Below are 17266 nucleotides of genomic sequence, written 5' to 3'. Positions count from 1 at the left end.
TGCTGTCATTGTCATGTAGCCCCTGGAAAGCTCCACACATGACAGGAGAGAGTGAAAAGCAAATCATGCCTTCGCTTTACGAGTGAAAATAGTTCTGTCCTTGCAGATCCTCTCTAAAATCGTTGAGCTTGCTCCTTTAACACTGTTTCAGGCATTAGGTTCTGAACGTGAGCATGGTGCCTCTGTTGATTTGAGCTTTTATCAAACCTTCAGTAGTATCTGGTGGTGGGCCGAGGGTATCTGAGATTTGCTGCCTGCCTATCTGAACCCTGTCTGCTGCAGCCTGCCAGCAAAGACAAACAACGTGCTGCCAAGGGATGTGCCAGCAGCCACTAGTCCCAGCGTGGGCATCCTCTCTTACCGAGGGTAACGGGGGCTGTATCTTCCCCTTGAATACCGTACTGTTTCATTTCCTCCTATGTTGCTATCAGTTTAGCAATAGGTCTGACAGGTTTCTCTGCTCATCAATGCTTCCTTACCCCGTTTCTTTCTCTTATATTAGTTTTCTTTCTCTTATATTAGTTTTTCTTCCCAGGATACACCCTCTAATAATGAATCTAATTATTTCCTACAGAATCTAGGTGGTAAACTCTGAAGTGGTGCATTTCTAAACCATCTCTGTTTCGCCCTCCAGATTCTTCCTAAACTGACCTCATTTTACCGTTACAAAGGATGAAAGGTACTTTAAAATCTAGTCATGTCAACTTCACTGCTCTCCAAACGAGCCATTCATGCCATAAGCCAATGCCTAACTTTGGTTTCCTCCACTACTCCACTTTTCAATGCCCTCTCTGCCTATTCAGGGATAAACAGCCCAAGGCCAAAGAACTAATTCCAATCATACCCTTTCGGCATTTGTACAGCAAAGGAAGGCTGGGGATGGGAGTGGGAAGTCCCCCCAAAGTAAGATGTCTAATAATTCTAGCCTCCACTGACTTTCCCTTCTCACAGAACCCCAGAACCCTGTATTTAGAATGGACCTTAGCAACCTATATCAACTACCCCCATCTTACAAATGAAGAAATTGGGGCACAGAAAAGTTACTGCTTGTCTATGGTCATGTGGATGACACCCAGAAGCCTAAAAGTTGCTCTTTTTAAGTCTTTATTGAATTTGTTACAATATTGCTTCTGTTTTATTTATTTTTAAAATTAATTTATTTTTGGCTGCGGTTGGGTCTTTGTTGCTGGGTGCGGGCTTTCTCTAGTTGCAGCGAGCAGGGGCTACTCTTCGTTGCGGTGCGTGGGCCTCTCATTGTGGTGGCTTCTCTTGTGTGGAGCACGGGCTCTAGGCGCATGGGCTCAGTAGTTGTAGCACGTGGGCTCAGTAGTTGTGGCTCGTAGGCTCTAGAGCGCAGGTTCACTAGTTGTGGCACACGGGCTTAGCAGCTCCGCGGCATGTGGGATCTTCCAGGACCAGGGCTCGAACCCGTGCCCCCGGAATTGGCAGGTGGATTCTTAAACACTGCACCACCAGGAAAGTCCCTATGTTTTGGTGTTTTTGGCCCCGAGGCATGTGGGATCTTAGCTCCCTGACCAGGGATCAAACCCACATCCCCTGCATTGGAAGGAGAAGTCTTAACCACTGGACCACCAGGGAAGCCCCAGCCTAAAAGGTTCTGATTCCGCTTTCAGAATTTTCTTCACCCCTCTGTGTGAGTATTCAAGTTCAACACTGTTTCATTATCCCATGGCCTATAATTGGGACATTTGATTTTATGTTCTTTTATTATTAACTTTTCTTTCACAGGTTTAATATTTTTTAGTTTGAACTCACAAACTTATTAACAAAACATTTTAAACCAATAAATAATGTTAACACTGTTAGCTAATAGAGGCATCCCTATCTAAAGTCTCACCCAATATTTGCTGTAATAGCTTGCAAAATATTTACCTCAGAATTCACTATCTGAACGAATGAAGTGTTTTACTGTAGCTGTACTTGAGCTGGTGAGAATGTTTAAACTGAGAGGATGCAGAGCATGCTGTGTTCCTACTCGGCTGTTCTCTGATGGGATCACAGGTCCTGCTCATACTTTTCAAAATGTGTTACCATTATCACTATCATCTTCCTCTCATTAAGTGAATTTAACTTCCCAGGAAGTGGAAAAGGCTGTGAAGAAATTAGGTGAGCCAAGGAGGCCTAAAAGGCCCACAGAGTGGGGTAAATGTTGGAAGTAATAAGGCTTATTGAGATATGAGTGCAGAGGGGCATAGCTTGGCCAGGCACACATCGCATCTCACATGTCCGTGGAAACTGGACATGTGAAAACTTAATGAAAGAAATGAAGAAAACTTAATGAAAATATTCTTGGATCTGAAAAGCTTCACTGGGTAAACCGAGAATGAAAAATAATTTGAAAAATCTAAAGAAATACCTTATGCAATAGACTGATCTCCAAAATTAGTATTTAAAATACTTTACTACTATAAAGAATCTTTGGTGGTTTATTACTGACTCCAATAACAGATGTATCAACGGGCAAAACGCTGCTTTGTCCCTGTGCCTGTAGAAGCCCTGAATACCGCCTACTGGCGGGTCACTGTGATCAGGGCTCCCTACGGTGCAGCAGTATGAATAAAGCCTTCCTTTTACATTTTAGCTCAGTTTCTGGGTTAAACCAGTGTTTCAATTATATTTGGGAAACGGATAAGGGATTTGGGGTGGATTATCATTTTTCCAACTTAAAACTTAAAAATATATAGGCTTTCTGTATCTAAAAAGTTTCAGAAATGGACTAGCTAAGAGTTGTGAGGATACACCTTAATTATTTTCAGTGGGACCAGGTAGTTTTTTTAATGTCTTGATACTCAGACTAGGCTCCTTGAATCAGCAGCATTGGCATCACCATCGGGCTGGCTAGAAATGTAGCTCCTTGGATGCTACTCTAGATTAACTGAACCTGAATCTGCATTTTAACAGGATCCCCAAGTGATTTGTATGTATATTGAAGTTTGAGAAGCTCTGGCCTAGTGGATAAAGCTGGCTGCCCAATTAGCATATATTCCTACTGTTGGGGTTCTGGGCAGGTCACCCCCAAATATGCCAAAGTGCCATATTGATGATTTTGAATTAAAGTTACTTAAGAAAAAGCTGGTGCAAGAATGACACTTTGACCCTCCTGTCTCCCTGAAAACAAGAACTGAATCTCTCAATGTGAAAGGTGCCCTCCCTGTACCAGGAGGGAGAGAGAGAGCCAACCTTATCACCAGTGATAGGGAACCTGGGACCAAGAAGGCTGCATAAACAAGCCTTGTTCTTCTTTGCTGATTTACTACTCCAAGCCCAATCCCTGTTAAGATTCTTCACTAATTAAAAACCCAAACCTAAGTTTCTTTGTCCTGTCAATTCCTCACAAAATTTATTGTTTGTCTATAAAGTATGAAAGCTGCCTGCCTTGGTTACTTCTTAGCTCCTATTTCTCTGAGACCTCCGTAAGTACGATTTAAATTTGTTTTTTTCCACTGTTAATGTTTTGTCTCAATTTAATTTTTAGGCCAGCCAAAAGAACTCAAGAAGGAGAAGGGGAAAATTTTCTCCTCCCTGACACTACTTTCCCCTCCTTCTTACTTATTAATACATCCTGATTTTTTATTTTTTTTTTAAGACAGCTACCTCCTCCCCATGAAGCTATGTCCTCAAGAGGAAGTTGACCTCCCTCTCCGGACTCCCAACCCTGACTCCAGAGTGAGTTTACTGGCCTGGAATAATCCCATTCCCCTTGCCAGTCACTGTTTCAGGAATGGGAGTGTAACTCAGTTCTGAGCAATGAGACATAAGTGGAAGTCAGTTCAAGGTTCCTCCACTCTAAGAGAGCCAGACGTAGAGGCAGCTTCCATTTCTCTGGACACTGTCATGTCTGCATGTGGATAGTAAAAGTTGCTGCAGACATCTCTTGGTAGCCTAAGGATGAAGCCAACACCAGGGCTGGGGGAATACAGTGACAGAACCTGGGTCCCTGAGGACATTTTTAAGCCACTGAGTCAGTCAACCCTCAAGCTGGTCTATCTCTGGACTTTTTGTTATGTGAGAAACATTGTTTCATTAGGAATTTCTGTTTCTGACATCCAAAATCACCCTAAATAATACAAAGAGATAATCATTGATGGTACTGAACAAAAAGCTCAGATATCACAGACTATCTTCCATTAGATGGTTTTTTTTAAAACCTGACAATTCTAAAAGGGTCAAATGTTTTCTCCCTAAAGCAAGATTTTTATTGGCTGTGTCCTCTCTCATTCCTAGAATGGAGTGATGCTTATAATTTGTGGAATCAAACAGTACTTATAAGAATAAAAAAATGGAACAGTGAGCCCTTAAAATGAACTACAAGTCATATTATACATTTTCATTTATCTTCTGTAACGTTTATTTTCAATATACTTACTTTTCTAATCTAAGAAAATTTTGTAAGATACTTTATAATGCCAAACGTTTGGCTGCTACTTTTAAACACATATAAATCACAGAAATTATTAAGAACAATGTAGCAATAGACATTTGACACAGAAGAAACAGCAAATATATTAAGATGCATATTATTAATACAAAACATTAGGAGCAGTCTGCATTATCACATCAGATAGATTTTTATGGTTTAATTTCTTTTTTAATTTTTATTTATTTATTTTTTTGCAGCACGTGGGCCTCTCACCGTTGTGGCCTCTCCCGTCACGGAGCACAGGCTCCGGACGCGCAGGCTCAGCGGCCATGGCTCACGGGCCCAGCCGCTCCGCGGCATGTGGGATCTTCCCGGACCGGGGCACGAACCCATGTTCCCTGCATCAGCAGGCGGCAATCACTGCGCCACCAGGGAAGCCCCTTTATGGTTTAATTTCAACTACCTTCCAATTTTTTGCATTACAAATATGATTTCAAGAAACCTGTCACTTCAAGAAAAACAACTGACAGTATCTGTTGGCAATCATAAAATCTGAGCATTTTAGCAAAAATTAGAATTTTTGATAAACCTGAGTTTGATAGCTTCCCAAGAGCTTTCTAGTGAGATTGGTAGTGATATTAACAACTGTGATTTCTGTATGGTGTACTATGAAATATGTCAACATTTACATGCTCAGTGAACCAACATTTTCCAAATAACCTGTATATCATGTTACAAAACCATGCAAGGGCAAACAATACGTTCAAAATGTAAGACGGAGCAATAAATTCTAATGTAATGGACTACAAATTAACATCAGTTTCAAATCGTACATTGCAACTAACATTTAAGAAAATACTACTTGTGGAGTCTTGGTGTGGTATCAAAAAAATATCTAAAATTAACGGAAAAGGCTATTAAAACGCTCCATTTCCAGTTATATATCCTTGTAAAGCCAGATTTTCTTCATATACTTCAACCAAAACAATATATCACAATAGCTGTATGCAGAGGCTGACATGAGAATCCAGCTACTGCCAGGCATTAGAAACTAGCAAAAATCACTAACTTTTCTGGAACTATAGTTATGTTGTATAGAACACGTTACTTATATTAATACATAATGGGTTTACTATTACTATTATTATTATTTTTTGCAGTACGCGGGCCTCTCACTGTTGCGGCCTCTCCCGTTGCGGAGCACAGGCTCCGGACGCGCAGGCTCAGGGGCCATGGCTCACGGGCCCAGCCGCTCCACGGCACGTGGGATCCTCCCGGACCGGGGCACGAACCCGTGTCCCCTGCATCAGCAGGCGGACTCTCAACCACTGCGCCACCAGGCAAGCCCCCGCTATTACTATTCTTAAATGAAGTAATAAATATTTTTTAAACTTCTGATTTAATTTCTAATATGGTAAATATTTATATAGATATAATCCACTAAACAAAAGCTTCCTGGGGTCCTCAATAATCTCTAAAAGAGTGCTTTTAGTCTTAAGGTCAAAAAGTTTGAAAACTGTTACGCTAGAGCACTGGGACTGATGCTGGAGATCTGGAAGAGATGAAGACAGCGGCAGCCCTCAACCTGACGAATTATCAACCCAATTTGTCATACACCTGATCTTACAGACTGCAAAGTGGCCATTACAATTTTTTTTAAGTGAAAATTGTTACACTGAATGGCTTGATAAAAAATTAGAGATATTGGGGCTTCCCTGGTGGTGCAGTGGTTGAGGGTCCGCCTGCCGATGCAGGGGACACGGGTTCGTGCCCTGGTCCGGGAAGATCCCACATGCCGCGGAGCGGCTGGGCCCGTGAGCCATGGCCGCTGGGCCTGCGCGTCCGGAGCCTGTGCTCCGCAACAGGAGAGGCCACAACAGTGAGAGGCCCGCATACCGCAAAATAAATAAATAAATAAATAAATAAATAAATAAATAAATAAAGTCTATTATGTGCCAATACTTGCTAGATTTGGGGATTCCATCAAGAAATAGGATGCTGCCCTCATGTTGCTTACACTGATTCCGGAGTCTCATGGAAGGAAATATATTTTTGTGACAGAGAGGCAGAGGTGGGGTACGCAGCTTCTACACAGAATGTTCAGAAAGAGTATCCCTGAGAAGGTGACATAGAAACTGAGACCCTAGAAACAGACTGAAGTAGCCTCTACAAAGAGAAAGGCCAACGGCAAGTGCAAAATGCCTCATGAATGCAAAGTATTCTGAGAACAGTAAGGAAGGAGTGTGACTGGACCAAGAGGTAATGAGAGAGAGAGAGGAAAGGAGATGTAGGCAAGTATCCATATGACGGACAGCAATGAATCATTCATCACTCTTAACTGCATATTAGACCAAGTGCATCAGAATCTCATGGCAGAGCCTAGGCATCAGTATTTAACAGTTTGTTTTGATAATTTAACAGTTCTCCAGGTGATGCTAATATACTGCCTCGGGTGAAAATCACTGATGTAAAGTCTGTTAGCCTATGATGAGGAATTTGGATTTAAACTAAGAGTAAGCCCACTGAAGAGTTAAGAAGAAAACTAATAGGATTGATTTATTTTTTAAAAGATCACTCTTGGTTGTTAGGGGAAGAAGGAGAGGGGCAAGAATAGAAAACTCAATCCTGAAAGTTTTAAGAGACTGAATGAGCATTTATCAGGAAAGATACATTGAGTAGAGTCTTAACCACTAGATGGTAATAGCCAATGCCAAGAATCTGATTTTTCAGACACACTAAACAATCAATAGGTACGATCAGAGCAAAGAAAACCTATAAAAGAAGGAACATTCACAAGTGTAAACTGCTCCAAAATACACTTTACCAATCTATGCAACTCATTTGACTAAATAGGGGATTTATTTATGCCCTTACATTGCCACCATATGTAAATTATGTATTCTTTCAAATAACATTTCAAACAAACGAAGACAGTGAGTCCTATTTACAACTTAAATATTTTATCTCCAACTGCCTTAAAACCTAACCAGCAAGCTCAGTATTTTTACAGTTTTATATTAACTAGTCAAAGATAAAGTTCAAAGTTGCTTTTATTTCACCTGGAATATTCTGTTCCTTTCAAACTAAATAATGGGTAATAATAAATTGAGACAAATACAGCAATCAGGATTATCCTAATTCTAAAATACTTCTATCTTAAAGCAACTACAACTTGAATTATGCTATTTTATCAACTTGGTAATTACTTTCAAGTAATGCTCTTCAGCCTTTCATTTAAAATCTGAAGAGTCTCCTACAGTTTACTTTAAGTTCTCTAATTTGCCAGCATTCTTGCCACTTTCCCTGAAACAGGTCAGGTTATTTTAACCTTAGTGCTGCTGCCTTTCTCAAAGAAGAAAGTGAAATATATCTTATGCCTGTGTTTCTACCAAAGGTGGGAAAACATCTGGCTCCCCTTCTCTTGTTTACTTTATCCATCTGGTCTCTCCAGGCATTTTGAGTTTGTAAGGCACTAAACAGAATCAGTATGAAGTAGTTTCTAGTCCTAGCTTAGTAGCTTTGCAGTAATATAAACAATGATATTCCAGATATTTTTAAATGGAATATTTGGTAAAGCTATGATAATATCAATGATTCCAAACAATACAATTTTTTTAAGTGAAAAATCAAGGCAAATTCATATCATTTAATATTTAAGCTCAATATAATATTAAGTTTAATATTTAAATTCAATACACAGTTTTTAAAATTACCTTTTAAAAGATGATTCAGGTCCATTGTGTCATGTAAGACTTTTTCCTTGTATCTGTGGTCTAAACTGGAATCCAACACTGCCGACATTGAGGCAAGACTGGGCTCATGTTTTTCTTTCCCTTTTTTGTCTGATTTCAAAGACTTTGAATTATTTTTAAAATCCTCAACGTTTTCATATATTTCTTGACTCACGTTCTCTTGCCTTTTAACTTTCATTTTTTGATCGTTTGATGCAGCCAGTTCAAAAGACTGAACAGGGCTGATGTCCGGAGTCGATAAAGGACTGACATCTGTCACAGTATCTTCAGATTCCTCGGTGTAGTCACCGACTTTTGGCTTAGTACCTGAAGTTTGTGCTCCTGTTGATTTTTCTCCCAGTTTATATTTCTGTTTTGGTGGCAAGTGGGTTGCACCAGAGAGACGCTTCTTTAATGATGGAGATGAATCAGATAAACAGACATCAGACCCGGTATTTGAACAGTCTGTATCAGAACTTGAAGACGAGGAGGACAGAGAGGAAGAGGAATTACTTCTGGAATCCTTTTTACTTACGCTTTTCTTGAAGTTATTAGATGGTTTAGCTGACTTTGACCTGACATGATGCTTTTTCTCATCATCACTGCTTTCCTCTCCATCTGTATAGTAATCATGTTCACCTTCTTTTACAATTTTGGGAATGCTACTTGGGATGGGCAAGTGTATTTTATGTTCTACTGTAGCATCACACAATTTTGATCGTGAAGAAGTGGTCAAGGACAAAGAATTCCTAGCTTGTATATTATCATTTTCTATGGGGTGTTCTTCTGGAGAAATTTTCTCATTTCTTTCAGTTCCCTTCTCAGTAAGATCACTTTTCCTTCTCTGTATTCCAAATTTCAAGTTTACATTTTCCGTATCTTTATCTATTCTCTCTTCAGCGTCATCATTTTGCTTGTCAAAAACTGAGTTACTTTCACATTTCTTTGCTTCTTCAAAGTCACTGTCAAAGAAAGAATGGTCCACTTCACCTTCTGATATATCTCCAAACTGATCCATGACGGCAAACATATATCTGAAAAGAGGGAAAGTGTAACCATCAGACAAAAGAGTAATTTCCAAATACTTTTCATTTTTATACAGTAATTGCAAATTTTCCAAAACTGAGAAGTTTGGGTAATAGATAAAGAGAAACATGAAAAAAACAAACAAAAAAAACACTACCAAAAACCAATAACTTGGACTTCCCTGGTGGCACAGTGGTTAAGAATCCACCTGCCAATGCAGGGGACACGGGTTCGAGCCCTGGTCCAGGAAGATCCCACATGCCGCGGAGCAACTAAGCCTGTGTGCTACAACTACTGAGCCTGCGCTCTAGAGACCGTGAGCCACAACTACTGAAGCCCGCTTGCCACAAGTACTGAGCCTGCACTCTAGAGCCCACAAGCCACAACTACTGAAGCCCGCGCGCCTAGAGCCCGTGCTCCGCAACAAGAGAAGCCACAGCATTGAGAAGCCTGCGCACCACAATGAAGACTAGCCCCCATTCGCTGCAACTAGAGAAAGCCCACGTGCAGCAATGAAGACCCAACGCAGCCAAAAATAAATAAATTTTAAAAAACACCAATAACTCAGTGAAATGATAATGGGGCTACAGGGATAATATCAAGTAGCACCAATGATCTGAACAGTAAGTAAGTCTAATAGTTTGGTTCACAAGAAAATAATAAGAGATCATCAGGCATATCACAAACATGGATACCTAGACTGGCCTCCAAGGAAAACCTGAATGCTATAAATTAAGTACAGTTAGAGTTTAGAATAAGAAAGGATGGTGTTAAAACCTCTTCAGATCAGCCTAGCCAGCCCAAACACACATCATTCTGGTAGAAATAGTTCAATGGGGATTAACAAACTTCCCTATTTCAGAACTTGTCTTTGTCCTATTCTGCTCCTCCACTGCCCTCACTGGGGGAGCAGCAGGAGATAAATCCTATTAAAAGTAAAAGTTCCCTCTGTCTCTTCTTAAAGAGGAACAAAACCTCTAAGACACATGTATACACAGTACAGGGAGCTTGGAGGAAAAACTTCCGAATATTTAATCACATATTGTTACATAACCACAATAAAAAGGGGGAAGTATGCATGTCTCATTGTGCTAAAGGGAGTCCAGCGTAAGAGAGATTTAGTATCTACTGAGATAGTAGACAGGCTTCTAAAATGGAAAAATTAAGGCATATTATTTAGACACGTGGAGTTAAATATTAGAAATGGATTAAAAAGTTCAAAGCAATTGCTGCTAACGTGGTGCCGGGACCACTATTTTGGCTATAAATCTTAAACTATTAGTTGACCTGTAAATTTATATGTGTACTACTAAGGTAAAAAATCAAAATTGATTTTAAAGTATTTTAATACTTCATGCAATTGGGATTAAACTGGAAATGTCAGTATAAAGTCATATTTTTCTTTCTCTCCTATTACAGGGGTCTACGCAGCAGTGTCACAGTATCTGTCACTAATAATCTAGAATTCAGAGTTTGACCTCTCTAATACTATTCTCCACTAAAACCACTCCCCAAAACCAAGATCCTTTGGAAGGCAGCTGATTCCATTTCTGGAGGTAAAGACAAACAATAAGCCCAGAGTAGTGGTAATAAAACAAAGGATTCAGTTTAAAGGGGCTTCCACTGTCCAAGCTGGACAATCCTGCACTGAAGAACAAAAAAACACAAAATACACTTAAAAATAAAAAAGTAATTCTGTGGAAAGCCATTAGTTGATAATGATATTCAAAAGAGGCAAATTAACATGAGCTATGTCAAGGGAAAGGTATATACAAAATTCCAATAATAATAATATGTAGCCAACAATCCAATTATGGGTTCACTATATTCAAATCATGATTAATTCCATTACACCACATCAAGCAATAAAAGACTATGTAATCTGTATCCTAAATCAGCCATGATACTCTGCAGCCTTTGTTTAAGTGACCCTGCAATCTATAAAAACAAGTAGGTAGAGACATGATTTAAAAAGCAACCAAACTTATACTATTAACACTAATGTGACAGATTAATATGATAGGTTAAGGTTTCTGCCGTTAAAGTTTTGAAAAACTTAAGAGATTCTGATATATTAAACTTGCAAAAATTTAACTGTAATCAACTTTTAAACACTTAAGGGAATCTGATTAAATCAGTAAGTTTAGACTTAGGTTTACAAAAAACATCTAAGTACTTAGGTTTCCTTTGTGAGATCTATAAGTGTGTCTTGTTAGCTGTTTGAGGTACTTAAGAAAATCAAATATACTAAAATTGTAATCGTGCCATTAATTAAGCAGGTTTGCAAATGGTATAAGTATTCAGGAAAATTTAAGCTAAATGAAGATAAGAGAGGATTAAGTACAAGTGAGTTTTAAAATTCTAACACATTATTATATTTAAACTGAAATAAGATGTAAGTAGATTTTAAAGATTTCAGAGAAATTAGACTAAAACTTATAATATTTATTGTATTTAATAAATATTAAATACAAGAAATATTATTTCCCGCAGCATGGATTAATGCCCTCTTTATGTTTTAAAATTCAAATCAACAGAAGGAAGCCTCCTCCCCAAAGGATTTACATATGTTAAAAAAAAGAAAAATTCAAACAAGTACATTTTAAAGATCTAATTGGCTTTATTGAACAATTCATGAATCAGGCAGCATCCCATCCAGAGAGTAGAGGGGAGCTCCAAAGGGCTACAGAAAGGGAAAGGTTTTTAAAGGCAAGACAAGGAACTCATATATAAAAAAGACTATTTCAGGCTTAGGTAACCTACCCATGGGGGCGAAAGGGGTCTGTGTGGCAGTTTACCTCATCTCCCTTTGGGGGATGGACAGGGCCCTGTGACAGATTACCTCACTGGTGCTGACCAGAACATTTCTGACTGACCGGTTAAGACTACATTTCTGGGGGAGGTTGAAGCTTCAAGTAGGTTAGGTATGAAGCCCCAGTTTGGTGGGGCGGCCCAGCAGACGTGACTCCATCTGGAGCCTGTAGTTTTCTTTTTAACAACTCCCCCGTTTTGATCAGACTCAGCTTAAATGAGAGATGTGATTAAAATCTAAGGCATTAGCACCACTCTCAGCTACTGCTCTGAAGTTCTCAAAGTTTGCTGTTCCTTTGTGTGGCATCCAGAGGTTATGATGCTTTTGCTTAACCCATGTGATATTCACAGGTCACAGCTTCAGGCTCAATCTTTAAGTCAGTCATTTTCTTCTTTACTTTTCTGACGTTCAGTCTTAGGGAGATCATTTCCTTGATGGTTAGTGGCTGTGACTGCGCATTACAGCATTTCTTTTAATACAGAAAAAAACTTGAATATAGGAATATTATGAATCCATTAATTATTTAAATCAGGGGTCAGCAAACTACTGTGCCTGGGCTAAATGCAGCCCACCATTTGTTTCGTAAATAATGTTTTATTGGGATACAGCCCCACTCACAGGTTTAGGAACTGTCTCTGACAGCTTTCCCACTACACCAGCAGAGTTAAGTAGCTGTGACCAATACCATAGGGCCCACAAAGCCTAAAATATTTACCAACTGATCTCTTTAATGAAAAATTTTGTGGATACCTGATTTAGGTGCTATTATCAGCATGAAAAATGCATAATACAAAATTGTTATCCATCTTGGGTTAATAATACAATTTAGACATTTAAACAAAAACTAGGGGAAAAAAGAACAAAAATGAAGAGTTGAAAAATCAACAATCCCGCTGCATTTTTAATATTTCCATTACTGTTATTGTAATAGTGTTCATGCAATAAACTAAGCAAGTAAGTGATGACTGGGAGTCTGCACAGTGAAAGAGAACAAATTGAGCCAGACACTCAGGCTCAAAACTTGGTTCTGATGCTTCCCAGTTGTGTGTTCCTGGGCACAAGTACAAGGATGTTCATCACAGCCCTGTCTGTAACAGCACTGACTTAGAAAAAACTCAATGTCTAGTAAGAGGAAAATGGATAAGCAGAATGTTGTACATGATATATATCAGTCAAAAAGGATAAGCTGAGATCTACAAAAATTATGCTTACCAAAAGAATTAAATGAATGACAATACAATTATGAAAAACAACACACACACACAAAACAAAACTAAATTCTCAAGGGCACAAACATATAAATAAAATTCTACAGCATGGGCTGGGAGGACATACACTAAACATCTAAGAGTATGAGCCTATAAGGGGAGGGAGGAATGAGGCTGGGAAAGTGGACAAAGGAGAAAAGAACCTGGGCAGAGGCGCAGAGGCCTGTGATTACAGGTCATCACAGACCTAAAGAGTACGACTGATCGTTATCAATCCAATTCTGCCCACCTGAGTTCAAAAAGAAAAACAACAAATCAAATCAGCTGCTGAATGATGGGCAGCTCTTATTTACATTGTCATTAAATTCTCCCCAAAGTCAGCCTTTTTTGTAAGATAATTCACCCTTTAATCCAAAATGTCAAGGGCTGGAATAAAAGAGCTGTGGTTACTGTTTTTCCCATGGTTAAGACTGCCTTTAGGACTCAATTTTTTTTACAAGGTTCTTAAAATTTTAAAAGCGAATGGTTTCATAGCACAGCCCAGAGCACAAATTTTCCTAGCCAGTTTAAAAAACAAATCTTTTAAAAAGCTAATCATCCAAATCATTCCAACTTCCATCCCTCTGCAAAACTTGTTTACATTTCTATGGAAATAAAATTACTAACATAACTAAGTCTCACTTGTACTAGTGCTGTTATTCTACTACTACTAATAGCCGGAAGTATTGAGTATTTACATGTTAGCATCATTCTAAGTGCATTACAAGTATTAACTCATTGAATCTCTACAATAACTGTAAGAGATTTCATCACTCCCATTTGGCAGAGAGGAAGCTGAAGCAGACCAAGAACTTGCCCGAAGCCATAGAGCTAAGAAGCGGCACAGCCGAGATTCTAAAGCAGGCTGTCTTGAGGACCATGCTACTAACCACTGTTCTACTCTGCTTCAAAGTATGGTCCTTCCAAAAGGCTAGGAACTGAGACTTCCTTTTTTGAACTTTAAAACACATTGTTGTGATATCTATTATTTATTTGATGGTAAACAGTGGGCAAGATAAGAAGACCCTCCCCTCACAGGGATTTTTAAGGGAAATGGGACTTGTTTAGCAACAGAGCTTTAGAAACAGTTCTTTGCAAAAAAGGGTGGTCTGTACAGTTAAAATTAGATACATATGTCAGTGTTTGCCACACATTTTACTAGATATATTTGCTGTGTAGCAGTTTTCCTCTAACAAAGTAATCTGGAACAAATTTCATTGCCATTGCAAATTAAATAAACCAGTCACCTTAGGTAAATTGTTAACCTAGGTAATAAGAATTCAGAACTTTGAATCAACTTGTGACTCTCTATTCCAAGCTGAGCTTGGGACCCAACCCCCTTTCCAAAGAGAGTAATGAATTCCAAAGGTATTTCTGGCAAGGAGAGTGACATTTCTGGAAGTCATTAAACCTGGAGTAGCAACATACAGTGTAGGACAACTTGCATTACATTCTGCTTGGTCAAACCATTGGGTTAGCCAAAAAGCTCGTTCAGGTTTTTCCGCAACATCTTTTTGAATGAAGCACTTAGCCCTGGGTGCGCTATGGTGAAGAGTCTAGAACTGAAGTTATGATTAATTGGTTATCAGACCAAGGGCTCATAGGAATAAAAGAAATGACTAAGAGAAAGGGTGTGTTCAGATACTTGAAGGACTGTGATATGAAACAGACTTGAGAGCTATTATTTGTAGCTCCAGAGGTAGAACTTGCATCAACAGATGGAGTGCATACGAAAGCTGTTCTGAGTTTAACATTAGAATTGCTGAAAAATGGAATGGGCTGCCTTCTAAAATTAGGAGCCGTAAGTCACTAGATAATGTTGGAGCGAAGACTGGATGGCCATTTGCTGGGATGTTGCAGAGGGTATTTATAAATTTGGAGGCTATGACCTTTCCCAGCCCTAACATGAACTAGGTCTAAATCCCAAAGTCTAACCGTAAGCCAAATGATTACAGATCCTTCTTTGAAATCCCTGTTTCTCAAAGCTGTTTCCTGCCTTTCCTGTCTTACCAGACTGGGAACTCCTGGTATCTTGCTCATCTTTATATCCTAGTGCCTAAAGTAGGACCTGACAAATACTAGACATTCAAAGAATGTTTATCTGATGAAGGAGTTTGGAGTTAGGAGATTTAAGGCTGGGCCCTAGTTCTGCTCTTTGCTAGCCAGTTATGTAAGCACAACAATCACCTCTTTCACCTGAGCTAGTTTCCTACAGCTGTCCCTCATTCCCCGCCCCTCACACACACCGGGATCAACTATCCCCTTATCTGCATTTATAGGGTTCCTGTAGTCCCCAGTAGGTGTAAGCATCTGTCTCCCTAAGGGGTCACAGTTCACGAGAGGGGTGCATAGCCCATTGCCTGGGAGACTTTTCAGGTTTAAGTTTAGGTTCATAACATCCAACAGACCGGTTATTTTAAGGACTTAAACATTCAGGTGATTTAATTAACGGAAAAATTATCCAACTGTCCCGCTAAGCAATCCTTTTGATAACATTCACTTCAAAGTGAGATTCAAATCAAATGACAGTTCATCAGGCTGCAATAACCCTGCTCGTGCTCAATGAGGACAAATACTTGCCAAAGGTGCCCGGGAATCACTTGGACACACAATTTGTACAGCCCCTGCAGAACCAGCAATAGAAATACTGATGCTTTCACGTTCCATCAGGAAAACACACAAATAGGAATCTGGCATTTTTAACTGCCATTTTGATACTATGACATTACATTTCTGTAGTTTTGACATATGATTTGGTCCAAAGAAGGTAACCGATTGGGTACACGAAAATCTCGGGCCAAAGTAAACACCTGTATTCCAGGAACTCTGGTTCTTTACACGACCCCCTCCTGATCTCGCTAGGTAGCGGATAATAACTGACATCCCCCTCCCGCCTCAGGGGTCAGGGTCAAGTCCCCGGAGGTGGGCGGCTGTGCCCTGAGCCGGGATCCCGGTCACGACCACGTCTTAAATTCACGGCCGACCCCGACCCCCAAGCCACCCGCGAACGCGCCCCAGGGCAGGCCGGGCCGTCCCACCGCGGCCGGCTGGGGTTGCGGGCCCCGTGGTCCCGCCGGCCCAGACGCCTCCGCGGTGGTTACACCCGCCGTCCGAGGGTCTGCCCGTGCCGCAGAGGAGGCGGGGCGCAGGGCTCGGGGCCCGGCCGGCCCGCCTTCCTAACCTCCCGCGCCGGCTTCCGCATACCGACCCTGCGTGCTCGCCGAGGCCTGGGCTCCGGAGAGGAAAAAGTATCCTGAACGGGGGGCGGGGGCTCTGCGAGGGGAGGAAGGGTCGCCCGCGCGCCGCTCACCTGGGAACCGCGACCACCTCAGCAGCCCAGCGCCACCCGCGGCGTTCCGGCCTCGCGCACGCGCACGCGCTCCCGCAGCCCCGGCGGCGGCTCGAGCTTCCGGAGGCGGAGAGAGCGGAACTGGAAAAGAGGTCGTAAGGGGACGCGGCGAGTCCCGTGGGAACGGGGCGGTGCCAGAGGCCCCGCGCGGCGCCGTTCCTCGCGGCGGGCGTCACAGAGTGCGGCGGGCCGGCCCCGCTCCGGCCGGCGGGGGGCGCGAGGCCTGCCCGACGACCCTCCTCTCGAATGGCAAGGGGCGCGGGAAGAGAATGATCTCCGCGCCCTCGGCTGCCCAGTGCCCCGCCAGGGTGTTACTGCTGCTGCCTCTCGGCTGTTAACCGCAGTGCGGGTGGACCTCGTTGTTGCAGTGGCTGATGTCATGGGGAAAGCTGCTTTAATTATCTTGTACCCGAACAGCAGCAATGATAATAAATACGAAAGCGGCTGTGCCTGTGATTATTTCTATCAGCAAAGTTCAGTTCAAAGAATTAGTTAGCTTTATGGGCCAGGGGCTGGTAACACATTAGAAAGTCCTCTGACTACTGGTAAATGAGATGGGTAGTTAAAACAATCTAGGAGGGGCTCCCCTGGTGGCGCAGTAGTTGAGAATCTGCCTGCCAACGCAGGGGACACGGGTTAGAGCCCTGGTCTGGGAAGATTCCACATGCCACGGAGCAACTAGGCCCGTGAGCCACAACTGCTGAGCCTGCGCGTTTGGAG

The 17266-nt window shown here is 41.3% G+C and overlaps 1 protein-coding gene across 2 annotated transcripts in view; it reads right to left on the bottom strand.

Annotated features, from left to right (window-relative positions):
* The window catches only part of CFAP97 (cilia and flagella associated protein 97), a 33318-nt gene extending 16737 nt beyond the window's left edge, over positions 1-16581 (bottom strand). The window contains exons 1-2 of one of the 2 annotated variants that reach the window (XM_060136282.1): positions 16508-16581; positions 8095-9146 (exon numbers count right to left, since the gene is read on the bottom strand). In XM_060136282.1, the coding sequence (XP_059992265.1) occupies positions 8095-9142 (1048 nt within the window). In that variant the 5' untranslated portion in view covers positions 9143-9146; positions 16508-16581. Of the gene's footprint in view, positions 1-8094; positions 9147-16405 lie in introns of both variants that reach the window. The other variant, XM_060136281.1, reaches the window with a different exon arrangement.
* Between the last annotated feature and the right edge of the window lie 685 nt (positions 16582-17266).

The sequence above is a fragment of the Lagenorhynchus albirostris genome, chromosome 21 (genome assembly GCF_949774975.1).
Source record: "Lagenorhynchus albirostris chromosome 21, mLagAlb1.1, whole genome shotgun sequence".
NCBI classification, from domain to species: Eukaryota; Metazoa; Chordata; class Mammalia; order Artiodactyla; family Delphinidae; genus Lagenorhynchus; species Lagenorhynchus albirostris.
The sequence above is the reverse complement of the archived record's forward strand: the minus strand, read 5'-3'. Positions and strand labels throughout refer to the sequence as shown.